Here is a 16,903-nt window from a genome sequence, read left to right as displayed (position 1 = left end):
GTTTCCTCTTCTTCTTTAGATTTCTCTGATTTCTCGTCTGTTGGGTATTTCCCCCCAGTGTGAGATCGACTCACTTCCTTCTCTAATTGTTCCTGTAACGCCAATATCACCCGCTGCAGTTCCCCCACCTCCACCTCCCGCCTCCGCACCGTTCGCTGCAGCACTTCCAGACCATTCCCCGGCTGCAGCCACCGCGCCAACTGCGAGTGCACGGCTGTAGATATTGCGAGATAACGCCGCTGGTGTTGTTGTTGTTTTTGTTTGTGTGCTTCACTCTCCGCCTCTGCGGCCTCGCGTGGGCGGCGAACACTATTGAGATGCTTTTCCTGTTCCTCCACGGCTATTGTGTGTTGAAGGGTGATGGATCGTACACGGGCTATTTCCTGTCGTAGGGCCTCTAACTGTGGCTGTTGTTGTCGGCGTATAATATCATTTAGTGTGTTATTGCGATCCTGCTGTTCTCGTACGGTGTGGGTGAGTTGGGCGAGTCGTGTTTCTTCCTGTTGTAGTGCCTGTTGGGCGCGTTGGAGAGCATTAGTGAAGTTGTGAAGGGTGTCGTTGGCGGTGTGATCATTAGCGTGGAGCATCTGAGGTGTTTATTAATACTATTAATAGTAATATGAATGTTAATAATAATAATAATAATAATAATAATAATAATATGGGGTGCTTTTTCTTTTGTATGCCTATTGGGGGAGGGGGGATATTAGTGAGAGAGGAGAAAAGAAAAGAAAAAAAAGAAATATATATATATATATATATATATATATATATATATATATATAAAGATGGAAGAAAATAAACCTTTCTATTTACTTCCATTACAAAAGACATGTGGTTAAACCGTTGGAACTCTCTCATTCTTTTATTTGATTGTTTGTTGTATTGGCGATAACATTCTCATTTGGGAATTTTTTTTGCTTATTTCCCTCTTTCTTTGGTTTTGTTGTCGTTTTTTCTCTCTTTTCCACTTTATTGTGTTTGTGCGGTTGTTGTCTCCCGCTTTGTTAAATCGACATGCGATGCTCAGCAGCAGTGCGTTTAATAATAAATATGTACAGTTTGTTTTGATAAATTGATAGATTGATTGCTAGATAGATACAGGAATGAATAAAGTAACAAAAACAAAGAAAGAAAAAAAACGGAATTGTCATTAAAGAAATAGAACGGAATAGGAGTAAAGAACAGAAAAAAAAATGGAGAAATCAAACAAAAGCAAAAGGAAAAGATAATGAATGAAAAGAAAAGAAAAAAGGAGCCCTGTAGTAATCTCTTTCCTTCTCTCTTCCACAAGAGCAAGAACTAAGAGGAGCGATAGATCACGCCCATGAGAACAAAAAAGTACTGAAAACATAAGAGAATTATAAGAAACCACAGAATTATATATATAAACAAAAGTAAATGTAAAAGTATCCCATCACACTAGTAGTTACTCTCCTTTTCAATCTCATATTATTATCATTATTCTCTTCCTTCACTGTCTGTATGTGTCTGTGTATGTAGGTACACTACAAAATACACGTCTTTCTCTTTTTTTATTTCTTCTTCTTTCATTCTCCTCAATACCCAATCTCCACACAAACACACAGACAGACAGACACATATATACACCAATAATACTTTATATGTATACATATTATTTTCAAAACCCACACTCGCCCATTACTCTCCCACACTCTCTCACTCTTACACTTCCCATTACTCAAACAAAGTCTATTGTACATCCACGTGAGTTCACCTCCACTGCGGGGAATAGTGCTCGTGTGATATTCACATTTGTGAAGGCCACACCGCAGTCCAGACCATCACGTCGAAAGCGAATTGTCTGTTTTGTCGTATCAAGCACACATGTCACTTCCTCCCCATTTCTTACACCAACACCGTAGTGATGATGATGATGATTATTATTATTATTATTATTACTAATACTCCTATTCCTCTTCTCATCACTGTTATTATTACTATTATTACTATTACTATTGTTAAAACTCTTATGCCCATTATGGTGATTGGTATTACCCTGAACAGTACTGTGGCCTCGCACGGAGGCCCCAGCCAGTTGAAAAGTAGTATACGGCACACCCACCATTCTCTGTGCTGGGCAGTACAGTGTACCGCGGCCCAAATGTAAATAATAGCAATTTGTATACCGCAGCGAGTTCTGCGCCTTACCAAACCCTTCCAGTGGAAGATAACGATCTGCAAAGCCAATCAGTACATCATCGCAGTACATTCCCACACGTACAGTGAACTCAAAACACGGAGGTGCACCACCACCACTAGAAGAAGAAGATACAGCAGCAAGAAAAGTACGATGATCTAATGCACCCAGCGCAGAGTTTACCATAATATCAACAACAGCAGGCAACACCAATCTTTGCAGACGTGTGCCATTTCGTGAAACTTCTAACCCTCCACCAGTGAATCCAAATGTATGGCGTAGTGCCGTAGTAGTATTAGTATTACTATTATTATTATTAGTAGTAGTATTAGTAGCAGTAATAGTACTCTTTTCACTTGTCTGTCCATGAGGACGTGTAGCATCTGTTCCTCTTGTTCTCGTCACTTCTCCTCCCAATACCAACGATAATGGTGATGGTGTATTTACCATATATTTTTCCTCCATACGTGGAGGAAGAGGTAGGGGCGATGCGAACATTTCACTTTCTCGAATTGCCGGTTCATCACGCTGAAGTTTCATTGTTAAGGAGGACAACTGCTCTAATAGTGCTGTTGTTAGTGATATGATACGTGTTTCCTGTGTAAATATAGCCGCCGTATTATTATTAGTATTATTATTGGGAGGAACAGTATTAGGAACTCCCACACGACGCATTCCTGCCATAACTGCATCCTGCATCTCCATTAATAGAATCTTCAATGTGTGTTGTTGTCTTTGTAGAGCATGTGAGCTCCTTCGTGTTGAGAGTGAATCCGTGTATGACTGTATGGCGTTTAGTGTAGCTGTAGCTCTTAACAGTCTTGATATGCACTCCACAGCTATGACACGCTCAGCTTCAGTAAACTCGGTAATATTTAATGGGGAATTGGAAATTAACTGCTGTTGTTGCTGTGATTGTAATTGTTGTTTTGAAAGGAGATTCTGACGTATAGTATAGTCCCTTGCGTAGAGTAGTACTTCCACCGCATTTGAAACATCCTCAACCGCTATCTGTAATTGTGTATCTAACCACTCCTCCATACGTCTAGTACACACCGCAGAGATGGAAGGACGATCATGAAATACTTCACCCGTGTGTGTGGGATTACCCCGCAGTAGAGTTTCTGTCATCACTGGTGTACTCACAGATGATAATAATAATGAGTTTTGTCCATTCATTTCATCCCTACTTAATACGGAGGGTTTGATTCTTTCTCCTCTACTATTTCCCTCCCGCTCCAATGATTCCATAGACTGCCGCAATTTCGCAATCTCATTCTCAAGACGAGAATACATTTCTCGTTGTTCGTGTTGTTCTTGTTTTTGTTGTTGTTCTTCACGTTGTTGTTGGGCTGCCATTTCATATTGAGCCTTCTCCACCACTTCTCGTTCAGCCTCTCGCATCTGCAGTGCTGTTTGTAACTCTTGTTGTTGCTGGTGTTGTTGTTGCAGGGCTTCACGAAGTGCCACATCCAGTTCCTCAGACCGTGCCCGTTCCTCTTTAAAATTCCTCTCCAAACACTCCACAACGGCACGTAACTTTGTTATTTCATCAACAGCATCACGCAGTAGCAATTCCGCCTCGTTATTGTGTTCTAATTCCATTTCTAGTCGTTGACGATATGTAGAAATCTCCTCCGCATCACCTTCTTCTCGACGTTGTGCCTCTTGCTGTACACGATGGAGTTCTTTTTGAAGCTGTACGAGCTCCTGTTGTTGTTGTTCCATCTCTGCAGTCATACGAGTCCGTTGTGTGGTCCATTCCTTTTGTTTTTCCTCATATCTTTGATGTTGTGTGGTTAAATCACTTTGTAACTGTGACAACGCCGCATCTGTGGCTTTCTCTTTCGCTGCCAGTAATGCCTCATAGTGTTTCGCCTGTTCTAGAAGGGCTTCTGCCTTTTCCTTATACAAACGATGCATCTCATCTGTACGAGAACGCTCTCGTGCCATCACCTCACTCAACGTCACCTCCTGTTGCTGTTGCTGTTTCTGTATCTCCTCCTGTTGTTGCTCCATCTGCTGTAGTGCCTTCTGTGCATGAAGTAGTACCCCTTCCTGTGTCTGTTGCACCTTTCGACTCTCTTTTAACTCCCGTAGAGCCTCCTGTACTTGCCGTTCCTTCTCCACTTCCCTTTGTGTGGCGGCCGCCAGTTTTCTCTCTAATGCCTGGATGTGTTTCTTGTCTGCCGCCTCTACGCTTTGATGCTCTTTCAGATCTGTTGCCTTCGCCGCCTCCAATCGCCGCACCTCCGCGGTGAGTCGCTCCACGCATGCCGCACACTTCTTCCACTCCTCGCGTGCCTCTCTGTTCGCCTCCGTTGTGGCCGCGAGGATCTCCCGTTGGGCCTGCAGTTCCTTCTGGAGGGCCGCCGTCGCCGCTCGCCGCTGCCGGGCCGCCGCCTCGCGCTTCTCGCGGGACTTCGCCGCCGCCGCCTCCCGCCGCTCCGCCGCCGCCCGCCGCTGTTCCTCCCGCTCCTGCCGCCGCACCCGCCGCTGGGCGGCCCGCAGGACTTCGCCCTCGTAGAACTTCTCCAGCAGCGACCCGCCGGGGAGGTGGCGGGCGTCGGAGAGCTCGGACGGGCTCATCGTGCGTTCCAGCGGGGTGCAGCACATGTACGGGGGGGAGTCCACACCCGCCGTCTCTCGACCGCTGCAAAGACTCAAACCCCTATCGTGGGGGTTATTATTATTATTATTATTATTATTATTATTATTAATATTATTACTATTCTGGTTATTTTGAGGACTATGTTGATGGTCCGTAGCGGCGGTAAGGAAAGGATGATAACTGTGATTGGTGTTGCTGCTGCTACTTCGACTGCGTCCACCTTGAGTGCTCTCTCGTGCGGCCATCATAATGCTTTGCAGAGATGCCGATCGCTCGCTTGGCTGCAGTAGTGCGAGCCGCTCCCGCCACGCCGCCACACGGAGATCTTTCCATGATTCTAATTGCTGCAGTACAATACGACTTCGCCGCGCTGCCTCCTCCTCCGCACAGACGCGGCGAAATAGTGAGCGATTGTGTAGATTGCTGCTCTGAGTACTACTAGGTGAGACACGTCCACGGTCCTCACTCCCGCTAAGTGGAGTCTCTGGAGGCATTTTATCTCCCATCACGTTACTATTATTTACAGGAATAGGTGTGTGTTGTGGTTGTACAAACACATTCGTCGCTCTTTGAGACCTTCCTGGCACAGTACTGCCCGTGCCACTACTACCAATACTATGACTATGACCACTACTACTTTTATTATTGTTATTATTATTAGTAGTAGTACCATCGTTACTATGAGAAGGCACTCTCATTACAGCATTAGGAGGACTGGACATTTTTAAGGAACCTGCTATGATGAAGCGAGTACCACACTCTAAGAAGAATGCACGTGTGTTGCCTTATCCACTCTGGAGAGGATGGGGCAATAAGGACTTTTCGCTATTGCTAATATTATTGCTCTTGCAGCTTCTTGCTTCTTCAAAGCAAGAAGCTAAAATGAATAAATAAATTATTTTTTTTTTAAGCCGCTAAAGCAAAAGAAGAAATAAGAAGAAATAGAAATAGAAATAGAAATAGAGAAAGAAAAAAAAATGACTAGATACACAAATTATGGCATAATGGTAATAAAGTAAAAATAGTCTTGACATAACTACAATATCAACAAACGCCTTATCATATTCCCTTCCCAAATATGGCAAAAAGGGGGGATCCTGACGCCTTCAGGTGCAGTCGTTTACGATGCAATTGCAAAGTGGAACAGAACACATTTTTAATAGAAGAGAAAAAAAAAGAAAGGCAAAGACACAGTAAGGAATAAATAAGTAAAAAAAAATGGGGAAGAAGGTGAGATAAAAAGAAAAAACACTCACACATAGATAACTCTCCTTAAAAACAACTAATAGTCTTACTTCATAAACTCTCGAATGTTCTTTTTTTCTTTCCCTTCTCGGTTTGTTTTTTTCGTCTTTGTTCTATACTTCTTCTAATTTCCCCTTCACTGTTTGTTGTTTACGATTCTTTCATTTTCGTTTTCTCTCATTACACTATCCTTTTTTTCTTTTCTGTTGTTTCAATTTTACAATTCTTTTTTTCTTCTTTTTCCTTCTTTTTTTTATATTTTATTTTTATTCTATGTGCCGTCCTCATTATTCTACACGTGAAGAAAACAAAAAACGTAATACAAGAAAAAAACAGTAATGATATACTAATAAGAGATTGATAAGCCTTAACAGCACCACTAGTACTATTTTACTGCTGGTATCGTTTAGATTCAATACCGGAAGCCTACAGCACTCAATAAGTTATATATATATATATATATATATATATAACTTTACCTTTGTCTAGGTATATCTGGTACATTGGCATCATCATCCAACTTTGTGCCAACGGAGAGATGTGCGACACTGCGGCCTGATCCATCCACAGCAGGACGATCAATATATACACATTGCTTTGGTGGTGGATGATTAGATAAGCCCTCACGTATTGCTACGGGAATACTCATCACTGTACGACAGCGTGGACACATAGCGAGACTTGTATTCTGTGGTAGAATGAGAATACAACGACAACACACACAAGTGACGCTAAACTGTTGTACAGGTGTGATCGTTGTACACATTGGACAACGCACAGATGGGGCGCCTATGGGATATGCCAGTGTTACATGGCAGCCTTGGCATATAATCTGACCAGTGGACTGTGGTTGGTGAGGCATTTTAGGGGCGTAAAGAGCACAGTAGAATAGACGAAGAAAGAAAGAAGAAATAACAAAAAAAAAGGCAGATATATCTATGAACACACAGAGGAACACACAGAGGTCTAGACCGTGTGTTTGTGTGTGTTTCTTTATTGCCTTGTTATTATTCTTTACAGCTGCTGCTATTATTGTTGTTCTTGTTGTTTGTAATGGGAGATATATATATTTATATCTTCTGCAAAGATATTTACACTATGGTCCGTTTTCCTTTGTTTTCTTTTTTGTTCTTCCTTGCCTTACAGCTTCTCCCACGCAAGCACAGATAGAAAGAGAGAGAAAGTGAAATATATTTTTTTCCTTTATATATATGCAACTACTCATACCATTGCACAGGTATACAAACCCATCTCTACATACAAAGCTCATGCATTCCTTTACTCATCATCAAGCATTGGGGAAGGCGTGCTAAGCATATGTGCCATTGCCGCCCGCTCAGATGCATCCTCATCGTCAAGCTGCAATATACTACACGGCACATACAAGGATATATCATATTCTCCACACTGTTGTTGTTCTTGCTCTTGTTTATTATTATTATTATTATTATTATTATTATTATTATTATTATTATTATTATTATTATTATTATTATTATTATTATTATTATTATTGTCCTCCTCTCCCTCCTCGGCATCGGACTGTGTATACGGATGCGGGTGGAGTGCCTTCACCTCATCCAGAACTCTCTCCAATCGCCGTTGTTGTCCCACAAAACGTGGTGTTACGCCAATGAAGTACCGCACCCCATCGTGTTCCACTCTGCGAATCACATAACGATCCACCCGCACTGGTGCCCCCGTTAACGGCTCCCGCACCCAATGCACATCATTCTCAGCGGCATCTCTGGTTTGAATGGAAATGCCCTTTATCCACGACAGAAGCACCTCCTCCACATTGGTAGGCCGGTACGATAGACTGTCAATATACTGTTGTTGTTGTTGTTGTTGAGATGGTTGTTGTTGGGATTCATTACCGCTACTACGCCGACGACGCTCGGGTGGTTGGGGATGCAGTCCATCTCTCTCATACGGCACATGCACCCAAAAGGCATCACTTGGGGCCTCACCGGGATCCTGCAAAAGAAGATTACTGGCGTGATTGCTAGAGTAATTCGCCGACAAGGTTGGCTGCAGTGGTGACTCCGTAGACTCTATAGTAGAGGAAACACTATATGCATTCGTTCTATTGTGTGAAAAGGGACGCTGTTCCACAGGTGTGTCGAAAAAAGATATTGTTGTTGGTGTTGTTGTGATGAGACCAGTAGCAATTGTACGCTGCTGACGATCGGCAATCTCACGTGTCGTGCTGCAGCGTAAAACATCACCCTGGTATAAACCTAAAGAAGGCATATCACGCTCTATAATAAATACATCATTTAAACGTTTGGGTGGGGGAACTGTTAGTTGTGCACCGCGGAGCAAACCACGATAGTTCCAGGCACGTGGAATAGGTAATACATTGCTGTCCACCGTTAGCGTCAATTGTTGAGCTAAAATAAGGCAACCACGACGGGCATAAGCTGCACTAGCCCAAATGCATAATCGTCCATCTTCCACCCAAATGCGAAATCGACTTCGACGACAAGCAAGAAGAGCTTCTGTTTTTGAAAATGGCTGTGATTTGTTTGGCTGACCAAATGGAAAATTCTCTGCAAAGGAAGTATTATTATTATTATTATTATTATTATTATTATTATTATTATTATTATTATTATTATTATTATTATTATTATTATTATTATTATTATTATTATTATTATTATTATTATTATTATTATTATTAACAGCAGCATTAGAACTGTCTGTTGCCCACGCTGGAACACGTACATGTGCCAAACTGAATAATAAAGGATGTTTCAGCGGTGTAGTCTGTACATTCACTCCAGACATCATAAGAATAGGCAAAACACCATCTGGATTAGTATTTTGATTAGGATAACTCTTTAACCATTTGAATTCTGAAGGTTCCATAAATAATTCCTTCTCGGAAATTCCATTTGGTATATCTTCTTCAAAGAGAAACCCATCGGTGTCTTGAGAGCCTACAGTATGATCAGAAGCATCTGTGGAATCACCCGCAGAGAGAGAATTACTGCTTCCACCATTAAGTCCACTATACATAGAACGCGCCTTCTTTCTCGGTAAACCCGCATCTAGTAAAGCCTGCAGTCGAACACGCATTTCTCGCACAAATTGCAGCATTGGAATATTTGATATCGGTACACGAAGCATAATTGGCAGCATTGGGATATCCGGTGCTCGTATTCTCGCCTCCATGCATTGTCGAACATACATATGTACCGCAAGCATCACCACATTACCCAGAATTTGATCTCCCACATCTTTATCCACAAACATTGTGGCCTTTAGCATATGCTGCTCAACCTTTTCTCCATTTACTGTAACAGGAATAGTAGCTGGAAATAAACCAAACATTCCAAGTACTTTTACAGTTGATCCTAGAAACTCCACTCCTTTTTCTGAAGTTGGTTTGTTAGGGTCAAAACGTGAAAGAATAGCACATGGAACAGGACGAAGATAAAAAGCCGCTGGTGAAGTTACATGCGTTCCACCAGCATTTCGATGTGTGTGTTGTTCTGTCCACCTCATATACTCCATAGCATCTCTGTATCCAAAAACATAGGCGTTTGAACCAACACCAAAATTCCCTTCACCAAAACCACCAGGAAAATATGATGATGAAGATGAATATGATGATTCATGACTCCCATGTTGATATGCTTCTCGCTGTTGTTTCAGCTGTTCCATATATCGCTGCCGTAATTCCTCATCAGTTTCACACAAACAGTACTCCGTCTCGCTCACAAGGCGATGATACAATCCCTCAATACTGTCTGCGAAGGATGTCTCGAACAGTCCATCCTTGTTTACCCCCTCTGGGTCCTTCAAGTCTAAATTATACGCATGTGCCGTTGTCTGGCAGTAGTAGTCCGACTCCCAATCACTACTCGCAGGACGCACGGAACGATAATAATACTTCGCCGTACGGTGATGTCGTGCCTGAAAGAGGCGTTCAAACAGTGGACAGTGGGCATCCGGAAAGAACTCGGCGGTGAGTGGAACGAGAACTACTTCGTTTCGTCTATTACGTCCATGGCGGTGGCTGTACAATCCACGTCGTTGTGTTTCTCTGCTCGGCAAGGCACCCATACAATATATATATATATTTTTATATATTTACTTCGTTCCTTCTGCTTGTGTTCCTTCCTTCTTTTTGGGGGGTCTTTTGATTTACTTCTTTCCTTTGTTTTTGCAATCTAGCTACCTTGTTTGGTCCGTTTGCTGCTTTTTTTTCTTTTTTTTTGTCTTCTTTCGTTCGTTCTCTCTCTTCTTCTTACCTGTTTTTGTTTTGTTTTGTTTTTTTTTTACAAGGAGACGTACTGTGCACGTCGCTGTATCCAATGCCGTCGTAATTATTTATAAATAATCGCTTCTTATAAGCGTGCTACTGATCCTGATCCCTCTCGAGAAAAAATGTGCAGTGTCGCAAAAAAAAAAAAAAAACCACGTATGTATAGTCGAAGTGTTACTTATAAGTAAGTATAGATTTCCTTTTCTTTTCTCTCTCTTTCTTTCTTTAAAATTCTAAAAGGACTCGGATGAGGGGGAAGTTGATATTCTTTAATTCCCTTGATCGAAAATGATAATGGACGAAATGCGGGGGGGTAAAAATATGTAGGAATATGTAAGCTATAAAAAATGAATCTAACAGTATCTACAAGGGTATCCCTTGAGTCGTTTTGTTTGATTTCACCTTCTTTCTTTTGGTATTCCCCTTTGTTGTTGTTGTGATATTGTTTATTTTTTTTTTTTTCGTTTTCTTTCTTCTTTCCTTCTTTCTTTCTTTCTTTATTAAAGTTGGTTCCCTCCTTTCCTCTCTTCCTTCTTTTGGGTGGGGGGATGTACTACGAATGAATTCCCTACTCAATCCACTCGTGTTTATAGACCACGGTGTGAAAAATAACTACAAATTAAAGAAAGATAAAACAGAGAAACATTTATAGGGATAGATAGATAGATAGATTTGTTTCTAACACAGTTTACAAGAGTTGAAGAAGTAATACCGCAGGCGGGTACTGGCAAAATATATTACAAGCTAAATATAAATACATAAATATAAAAACAAAAGTAGACATACAGAGAGAGGTAATGGAAAGGGAAAGCCATGGAAAAGACAGGTAGAGTCATACAAATATATAGATAATCTCTTTCTAGTCTTCTTTTGACTTTTGTGGTGTATTTAAAAACCAGCCAAGTATTCCGTTTAAGTTTATAGTTTCTTAATTTCGCTTGCTCTTCACTATTACAGAGAAATTAAAACGGCATCATCGTTACCAAAGCCAATAAAATAATAATAATAATAATAATACGACATACCCTTGTAAGCAGATATGTCCCTTCTATCCTCAGGCATATATTGCATATATATATATATATATATATATATATATATATATGTATATATACATGGGAATATAAAAAGAGAAAAGCGAATGAACAATAAAAAAACAGAAACAAAAGAAAGAATTAAAGAAAGGCAGTAATAGAAGCACATACCAGCTCAATGAGGTTTAGATATGGGAAACCCCCTAAAAAGAAAAAAAGAAAGAAAAGAAGAAATTGACGTGGAAGTTGTGCAGCATAAGAATCATCTTCATCAGCGCCAAAAGAAGAAATTAAAAAAAAAACTCATTTCAATCGAGGTGTAATGGACACACACACACACACACAAACAAAAAGGCAAAAAAATCACTCAATTCCCAACTGAGGTTTAATAAAGAGAAACACAGTATTCCTATCCCCGTTTCTACCCCTATTTCCATTACCAAAGGCTGTTGCGGGAGGAGTGGAGTGTCATCGCTATCGCCACTATTACTATTACTACTACAAGTGTCTCCTTCACATTCACTTATTGTCAATGCTGAAATAGATAAAATAAAAAAAGATGATCTACAGAGACTGGATCTCTCTCACATACACAAACACACAGAGAGAAAGGGAGTGAAAAACAGTAAAAGTTGGGTAGTCTTAGAGATAATGAAAATTATAACGAAAAGACACAAGCCACAGTAAAAATGGCAATAAAAAAAACGCTTTGAAAAAAGTAAATAAAAAGGGTAAAAAACAAAAAGCAGAAAAGAAACAAAGGGAAAACAGAGAGGAAAAAATAAAATGATTCTATGAATTGAATTCATTTTCATATACCCAGATAATTTATTCCCATTCTTCTTGGGAACGTAAACTGAGTGCAAAAGGAAAAAAAACCTCTCCAGATATTCTAGGCTACAGAGTTAGGTAACCATATGTATATAAATAATATTTAGGGTGATTGATGTGTGAATGGAACAACAACAACAACAAGGACAAGGATACTAACAATAAGAACAGCAAGACAACAAATTCATATTTATATAGCCATTTATTACCACTTTTTCTCTCGCTTCATTCAATTTCCACAGACGCATACTCAACTGAAAATCACCTTTTTACCTTATTGAATACGATATTATTTTTCCTACGCACTCAAGAAGAACCTGTGCAACATTGCCTTTGTTGCGCACCATCCTTATCTTGGTGTCTACCCCTCAGTTACTTTTTTGTTTGTTTGTTTGTTTGTTTTTCTTCATATATCCGGTTATATTCTCGTACCCAAATGGTGCGGCGTTCTACTAATATACAACACAGTGTACCACTCTGTTGTTGTTGTTCGTTTGTTTGCTTGTTTGTTTGTTCGTTCGTTTGTTTGTTTTTTTGAAATGTAGAACCTCTCTTTTTTATATTTAATTATTGCCACCATTACAGGAACAGTAGTATCGGTTCTCGTCCCTTTTTTTTTTGCCTCATAAATGATCGCATCGATTTTTCGTTACAAACCACGTCAAAGTAATACTCGATATTTCTGTTATTATTTTTGCTACTCTTGCTTTTCCATCCGTTTTTTTTTCTTCTTCTTTCTACTCATTCCTCAGACGGTTGTACACCATAAGGATTCCACCGGTATTTTTGTTGGTTCTTTTTGTACAAACGTACTGCCGAATGTGGTGTGGATGGTATCGATAGGTTTGACTCCGGTGAACTGTTTCTCATAGCATCATATGATGAGCGTCTACTTCTTTCCAATTCATGCTCGGGGATTGATACTGAGGATCCTTGTCTTTCATAGTAGAACTTGTTGCTTTGAATAACATTATTACCATTATTACTATTACTATCAGTACTGCCGTTATAGTTATTCTTGTTGTTGTTGTGTGCGTCTCTTTCATTTCTACCGCTGTTCTCATTCTCATCACTGTTCGTGTTGTTTCTGCTTTCAATGTCACTAAGGTAAGTCACAACTTTATGACTTCTGCTGCGGTTATCTGATGGACGCGCGGTGCGTGCCTCACACGATGGAAAGTTTCTTATTTCCACAGATGACAAATTCCCAATCGGGGGTGGTGTCACCCCAAACCCCATATGCTCCCCAGCAAAGGAACCTGCTGTACTAATACCCGACAGTGCTGGACTGTCCATCGCATTCACCAATAGCTGTGACTCTGCTGGTGTGCATGTGTGATTCAGCACTGGAGCCCGTGCTGTTTTGAATGGCATCGGTCCGGCGTATGACCCTGGCAGAGAGACGTGACTCATCGTCGAGGCTGCGGAGACGGTGAAGGGACTCGGCGCCCGCCATGGCTGGTGCGAGGCGTTGGCGTGGGTGGGTGAGGCGGCCGGGTGCTTGGGGGAGAAGCCGCGCCACGAGAGGGACTGGCGGCGGAGGGGCCCGGGGGCGGCGGGCGAAGAGGAGGAGCCACCGCCCGGGGAGTCCCGCCCGCCCCCGGGCCCCTCCGCCGTGGGGGACGGCAGGGACTGCAGACGACGGGAGGAAGAGTGGGCGGTGGGACTCGTGTTGGCGCTGCTGCTGTAGGCACTCGGCACCCGCTCCATATCGAAGGCCCCCCAGCCGTCCAGCAGCCGCGAGACCGTCAGCGAGGGTTCCTCCCGCGGCTCCGGCCCCACACCGGCAGCGTACGGCACGGGATGCGGGTTCGGGAAGGGTGCCATGCGGTTGACGAAGAGTGGCAGGTTTGGTGGATTTGGAGGCGTGCAGGACAGGCGATGACCCATTGGGTAGCAATTTCGTAGTGCCAGTGAGGATCCATCCATGTACTCATCCATAGGTGCACCATAACTGGGATATCGGTTGCCCATCATATCGGCTCTTAATGCAAATGTTGATTTTCTTGTTGTTGTTGTTGTTGTTGTTGTGGCTGCTCCTCCTGTTGCTATTGTTGTTCTTGCTGCTGCTGTCGTTGTTATTGGAGGTTGTGGTTGTAGTAGTGGTGGTGGTGGTGGTGGTGTGATGGTGACAGTGTTACCCTTCTTTTTTCCTGCCGCTCGTAGTGTGCCATTATTTACAACTGTCTCTGCTCCAGAATTTGTAGATTGACCAACTGTAGTACCAACTGCTGCGGTAACAGCATTAGCAGCATTAGCTGGCGGTGCCCCAGTTCCACGAACAGTAATGCAGTGAAAGTAAGAGTAACCATCATGTTGTACATGCCATGGTCGGAAACGTCCAAGACGTACTATTATCCCTTTCATATTACTACTTGTATCATTGCTCTCACTCCCCTCTTCCTTTATTTTACACTCTTGCTGTGGAAACCGCAACCAGTGTTCATCCGAATCTCTTGACTCTCGAGCCTTTCCAGCCACACGTCGCATCCACGATAGTGCCACATCCTCCGCATGTAGTTGTCGATCAACATACCAACAACCATTCACAATATCACAGCGAATTAAGTCACCAAATGCCACAGAAACATTTGGTACCTTTAAAGGTCCTGAACAAGCCAAATACCTCTGACTTTTGGGAGGCACAGGACACTGTGTACCCGAATGAGACCCATCACCTCCTCTTTCTCCTCTTTCTCCTACTCCTCCTTCGCCTCCTGTAGAAGCTGGTGGTAATTCAGGGGCAATGAGAAATGAAAATGGAACACCATCAAAATCACGACCCACTGAAAACACATCCTGAGATTGTAACTGACTCCAAGAAAGAAGAAGACTTTCAGATAAATGTGGTTCTGCTCTACGAACCACACCAGAGAGTTTTTCCTTACACATAGCATATGCATTAGGAGGACGAAGCTCACCTCGGTATTGTAGAGGTGGTGGTACCCGTGAAGTAAGTGCCATTACAATACTTTCAGTACTATCACTCAGTGAAATACACGACAACTTTTGTAATGCCTCGACCACTTTGTCATTAGAAAGACGTAACACCACGGCCCCATCCGCAATGTAACTGCAAATTCCTTTTTCACGTAGCGCTATCAAAGATGGTGGAGGAAGTGCCTGTGATGACACATCATTCCCTTTATTAGATTCTTCCGCAGCCATTGATTTTCCATCTCCCCCATACCCTTGTACCCCACATACAGAATGGTTATTACCAGTACCATTTGCTGTATCCAAAGTACATACTTTGTTGGAGTCCCTTTGAGGAATTACTGTACGTGAATCCCCAGAAGCTGGTTTATTATTCCGCTCTCGAAGTAGCATCTGTAATTTAACCAATGTTGGGATCTCTGGTGCTAACTCCTCCAAGATATCCACGAATAAATGCACTTGTCTACATAACTGAATCTGGGGTATATTTGAAAGTAGAGGAATAAAACTTAGATCCAGTTGCTGTAACATAGAAAAAGGGTTTAAGGGGATTTGTTGCTCATTCGGATTTAATTGAAGACCCGAAACTGATTCTATCATGGTGTTCGCAAAAGCCCGACAAGCGGATACCCAAGCATGTGGTTGTTCACGCTCTCCAACATCACGCTCTACACACCCTGAGACGATAAGACTACTCTCAACAAGACCAAAAGGTCTTGTAGAAGAATATGGAAAATAAGAAATCGTCTTTGATTCAGATTTTTCAGTTATCTTTTTATTATGCTCACAGTGAAGGAGTTCATCCAATGTCCAGCAGCCGTAAAAACCTCCAATAGAACCACTTATCTTTACTCCACCCAACTCCCATGCAAGCCAAGAACGTTCATCTTCTACCACAATTGTCGCGTCACGTCCTCTGGGAGAAAGAGACAACGCCTCTGCAGCATTCGCTAAGCCAAATGATGCAATATTATTATCCCATACATTTACCGCAGGGCCATGACAACGTAATATTAGAACAGCACATGGTACAGGACGTATACGTCGGCGTTTGGCATTATTAGATTTTCCACCAGAAGCATTATTAGAATTTTCAATCATATTTGCCCGCATTGCTTCTTTGAGTTCTTCTTCATTCTCAAAAAGCATCTTCTCAGTGTTTTCTACCAATAATTCATACATTACATCAGCAGAAGAAAATGGCGCTTTAGTCGCTGGTAATACGGCTTCATATACCTCATTTCCCATAGAATCCTTTTCTGATTCCTTTAGTTCCAGATCGTAGTAATGTGCTGTGGGATCAATATATGCTGTGGGTGGTAAAAACTGTTTGCATAGGAAATGGTAGCGGGGGTGTTGATGTTTCCGGGACTCCATTAACTGTCTAAACAAAACACTATCAGATGAAGGAAAGTAACGCTTAATAAGCGGCACCAGACGCAGCTGCGCGAAAGAGGGAGGTGGCAAGCTTGGCTCAGTTGATGCCAAACCACATCCTTTCACTGCAGATGAATTAACATTATCCTGTTGTCGCTGTTTTTCATTGGTACAGAGTTCAGAAGGAGCACTGACAAACCATAGTGGGGCGTCCGTGCCGGAGTAAAGCAGACGACGTGATGGAGCTAATCCCATTTATTTATTTATTTATTTTTCTTTTTGGTGGGGGTGGGTAATAACTCTACCTAGGAATATCAAACTAATAATAATAATGATAATAATAACAATAATACTGATAACAGAGTCAACTGCCCCTTACAAGGAACAGGATAATATAATTCTTTTCTCTTCCTTTAATCTGCTAAAGATAC

At 41.9% G+C, this 16,903-nt stretch overlaps 5 protein-coding genes across 5 annotated transcripts in view; all 5 read right to left on the bottom strand.

The window, feature by feature from the left end:
• Nucleotides 1-587, bottom strand: part of LSM04_003111 (uncharacterized protein) — a gene marked incomplete at both ends in the record, with an annotated part of 888 nt that extends 301 nt beyond the window's left edge. The window contains one exon of the mRNA XM_067330515.1: nt 1-587. This exon is cut by the window's left edge and continues 301 nt beyond it. Within this exon, the coding sequence (XP_067194508.1) occupies nt 1-587 (587 nt within the window).
• A 1,115-nt stretch (nt 588-1,702) lies between these two features.
• Nucleotides 1,703-5,494, bottom strand: LSM04_005720 (SPRY domain; the record flags this gene model as incomplete). Its single annotated transcript, XM_067330514.1, has 1 exon — nt 1,703-5,494. The coding sequence occupies one exon, from the start codon at nt 5,492-5,494 to the stop codon at nt 1,703-1,705; it is 3,792 nt and encodes a 1,263-aa protein (XP_067194569.1).
• Nucleotides 5,495-6,492: 998 nt separating this feature from the next.
• Nucleotides 6,493-6,879, bottom strand: LSM04_001633 (zinc finger protein; the record flags this gene model as incomplete). Its single annotated transcript, XM_067330513.1, has 1 exon — nt 6,493-6,879. One exon carries the CDS (start codon nt 6,877-6,879, stop codon nt 6,493-6,495), a length of 387 nt encoding a protein of 128 aa, XP_067194470.1.
• A 416-nt stretch (nt 6,880-7,295) lies between these two features.
• LSM04_009650 (uncharacterized protein) lies at nt 7,296-10,091 on the bottom strand (the record flags this gene model as incomplete). Its single annotated transcript, XM_067330512.1, has 1 exon — nt 7,296-10,091. The coding sequence occupies one exon, from the start codon at nt 10,089-10,091 to the stop codon at nt 7,296-7,298; it is 2,796 nt and encodes a 931-aa protein (XP_067194665.1).
• A 2,808-nt stretch (nt 10,092-12,899) lies between these two features.
• LSM04_006461 (uncharacterized protein) lies at nt 12,900-16,727 on the bottom strand (the record flags this gene model as incomplete). The annotated part of the gene is made up of 1 exon (XM_067330511.1): nt 12,900-16,727. The coding sequence occupies one exon, from the start codon at nt 16,725-16,727 to the stop codon at nt 12,900-12,902; it is 3,828 nt and encodes a 1,275-aa protein (XP_067194584.1).
• Nucleotides 16,728-16,903: the final 176 nt, after the last annotated feature.

Source organism: Trypanosoma melophagium (genome assembly GCF_022059095.1).
Source record: "Trypanosoma melophagium isolate St. Kilda chromosome Unknown ctg11segment0, whole genome shotgun sequence".
Taxonomy (NCBI): domain Eukaryota; phylum Euglenozoa; class Kinetoplastea; order Trypanosomatida; family Trypanosomatidae; genus Trypanosoma; species Trypanosoma melophagium.
This window is presented reverse-complemented; position numbering and strand designations above follow the sequence as displayed.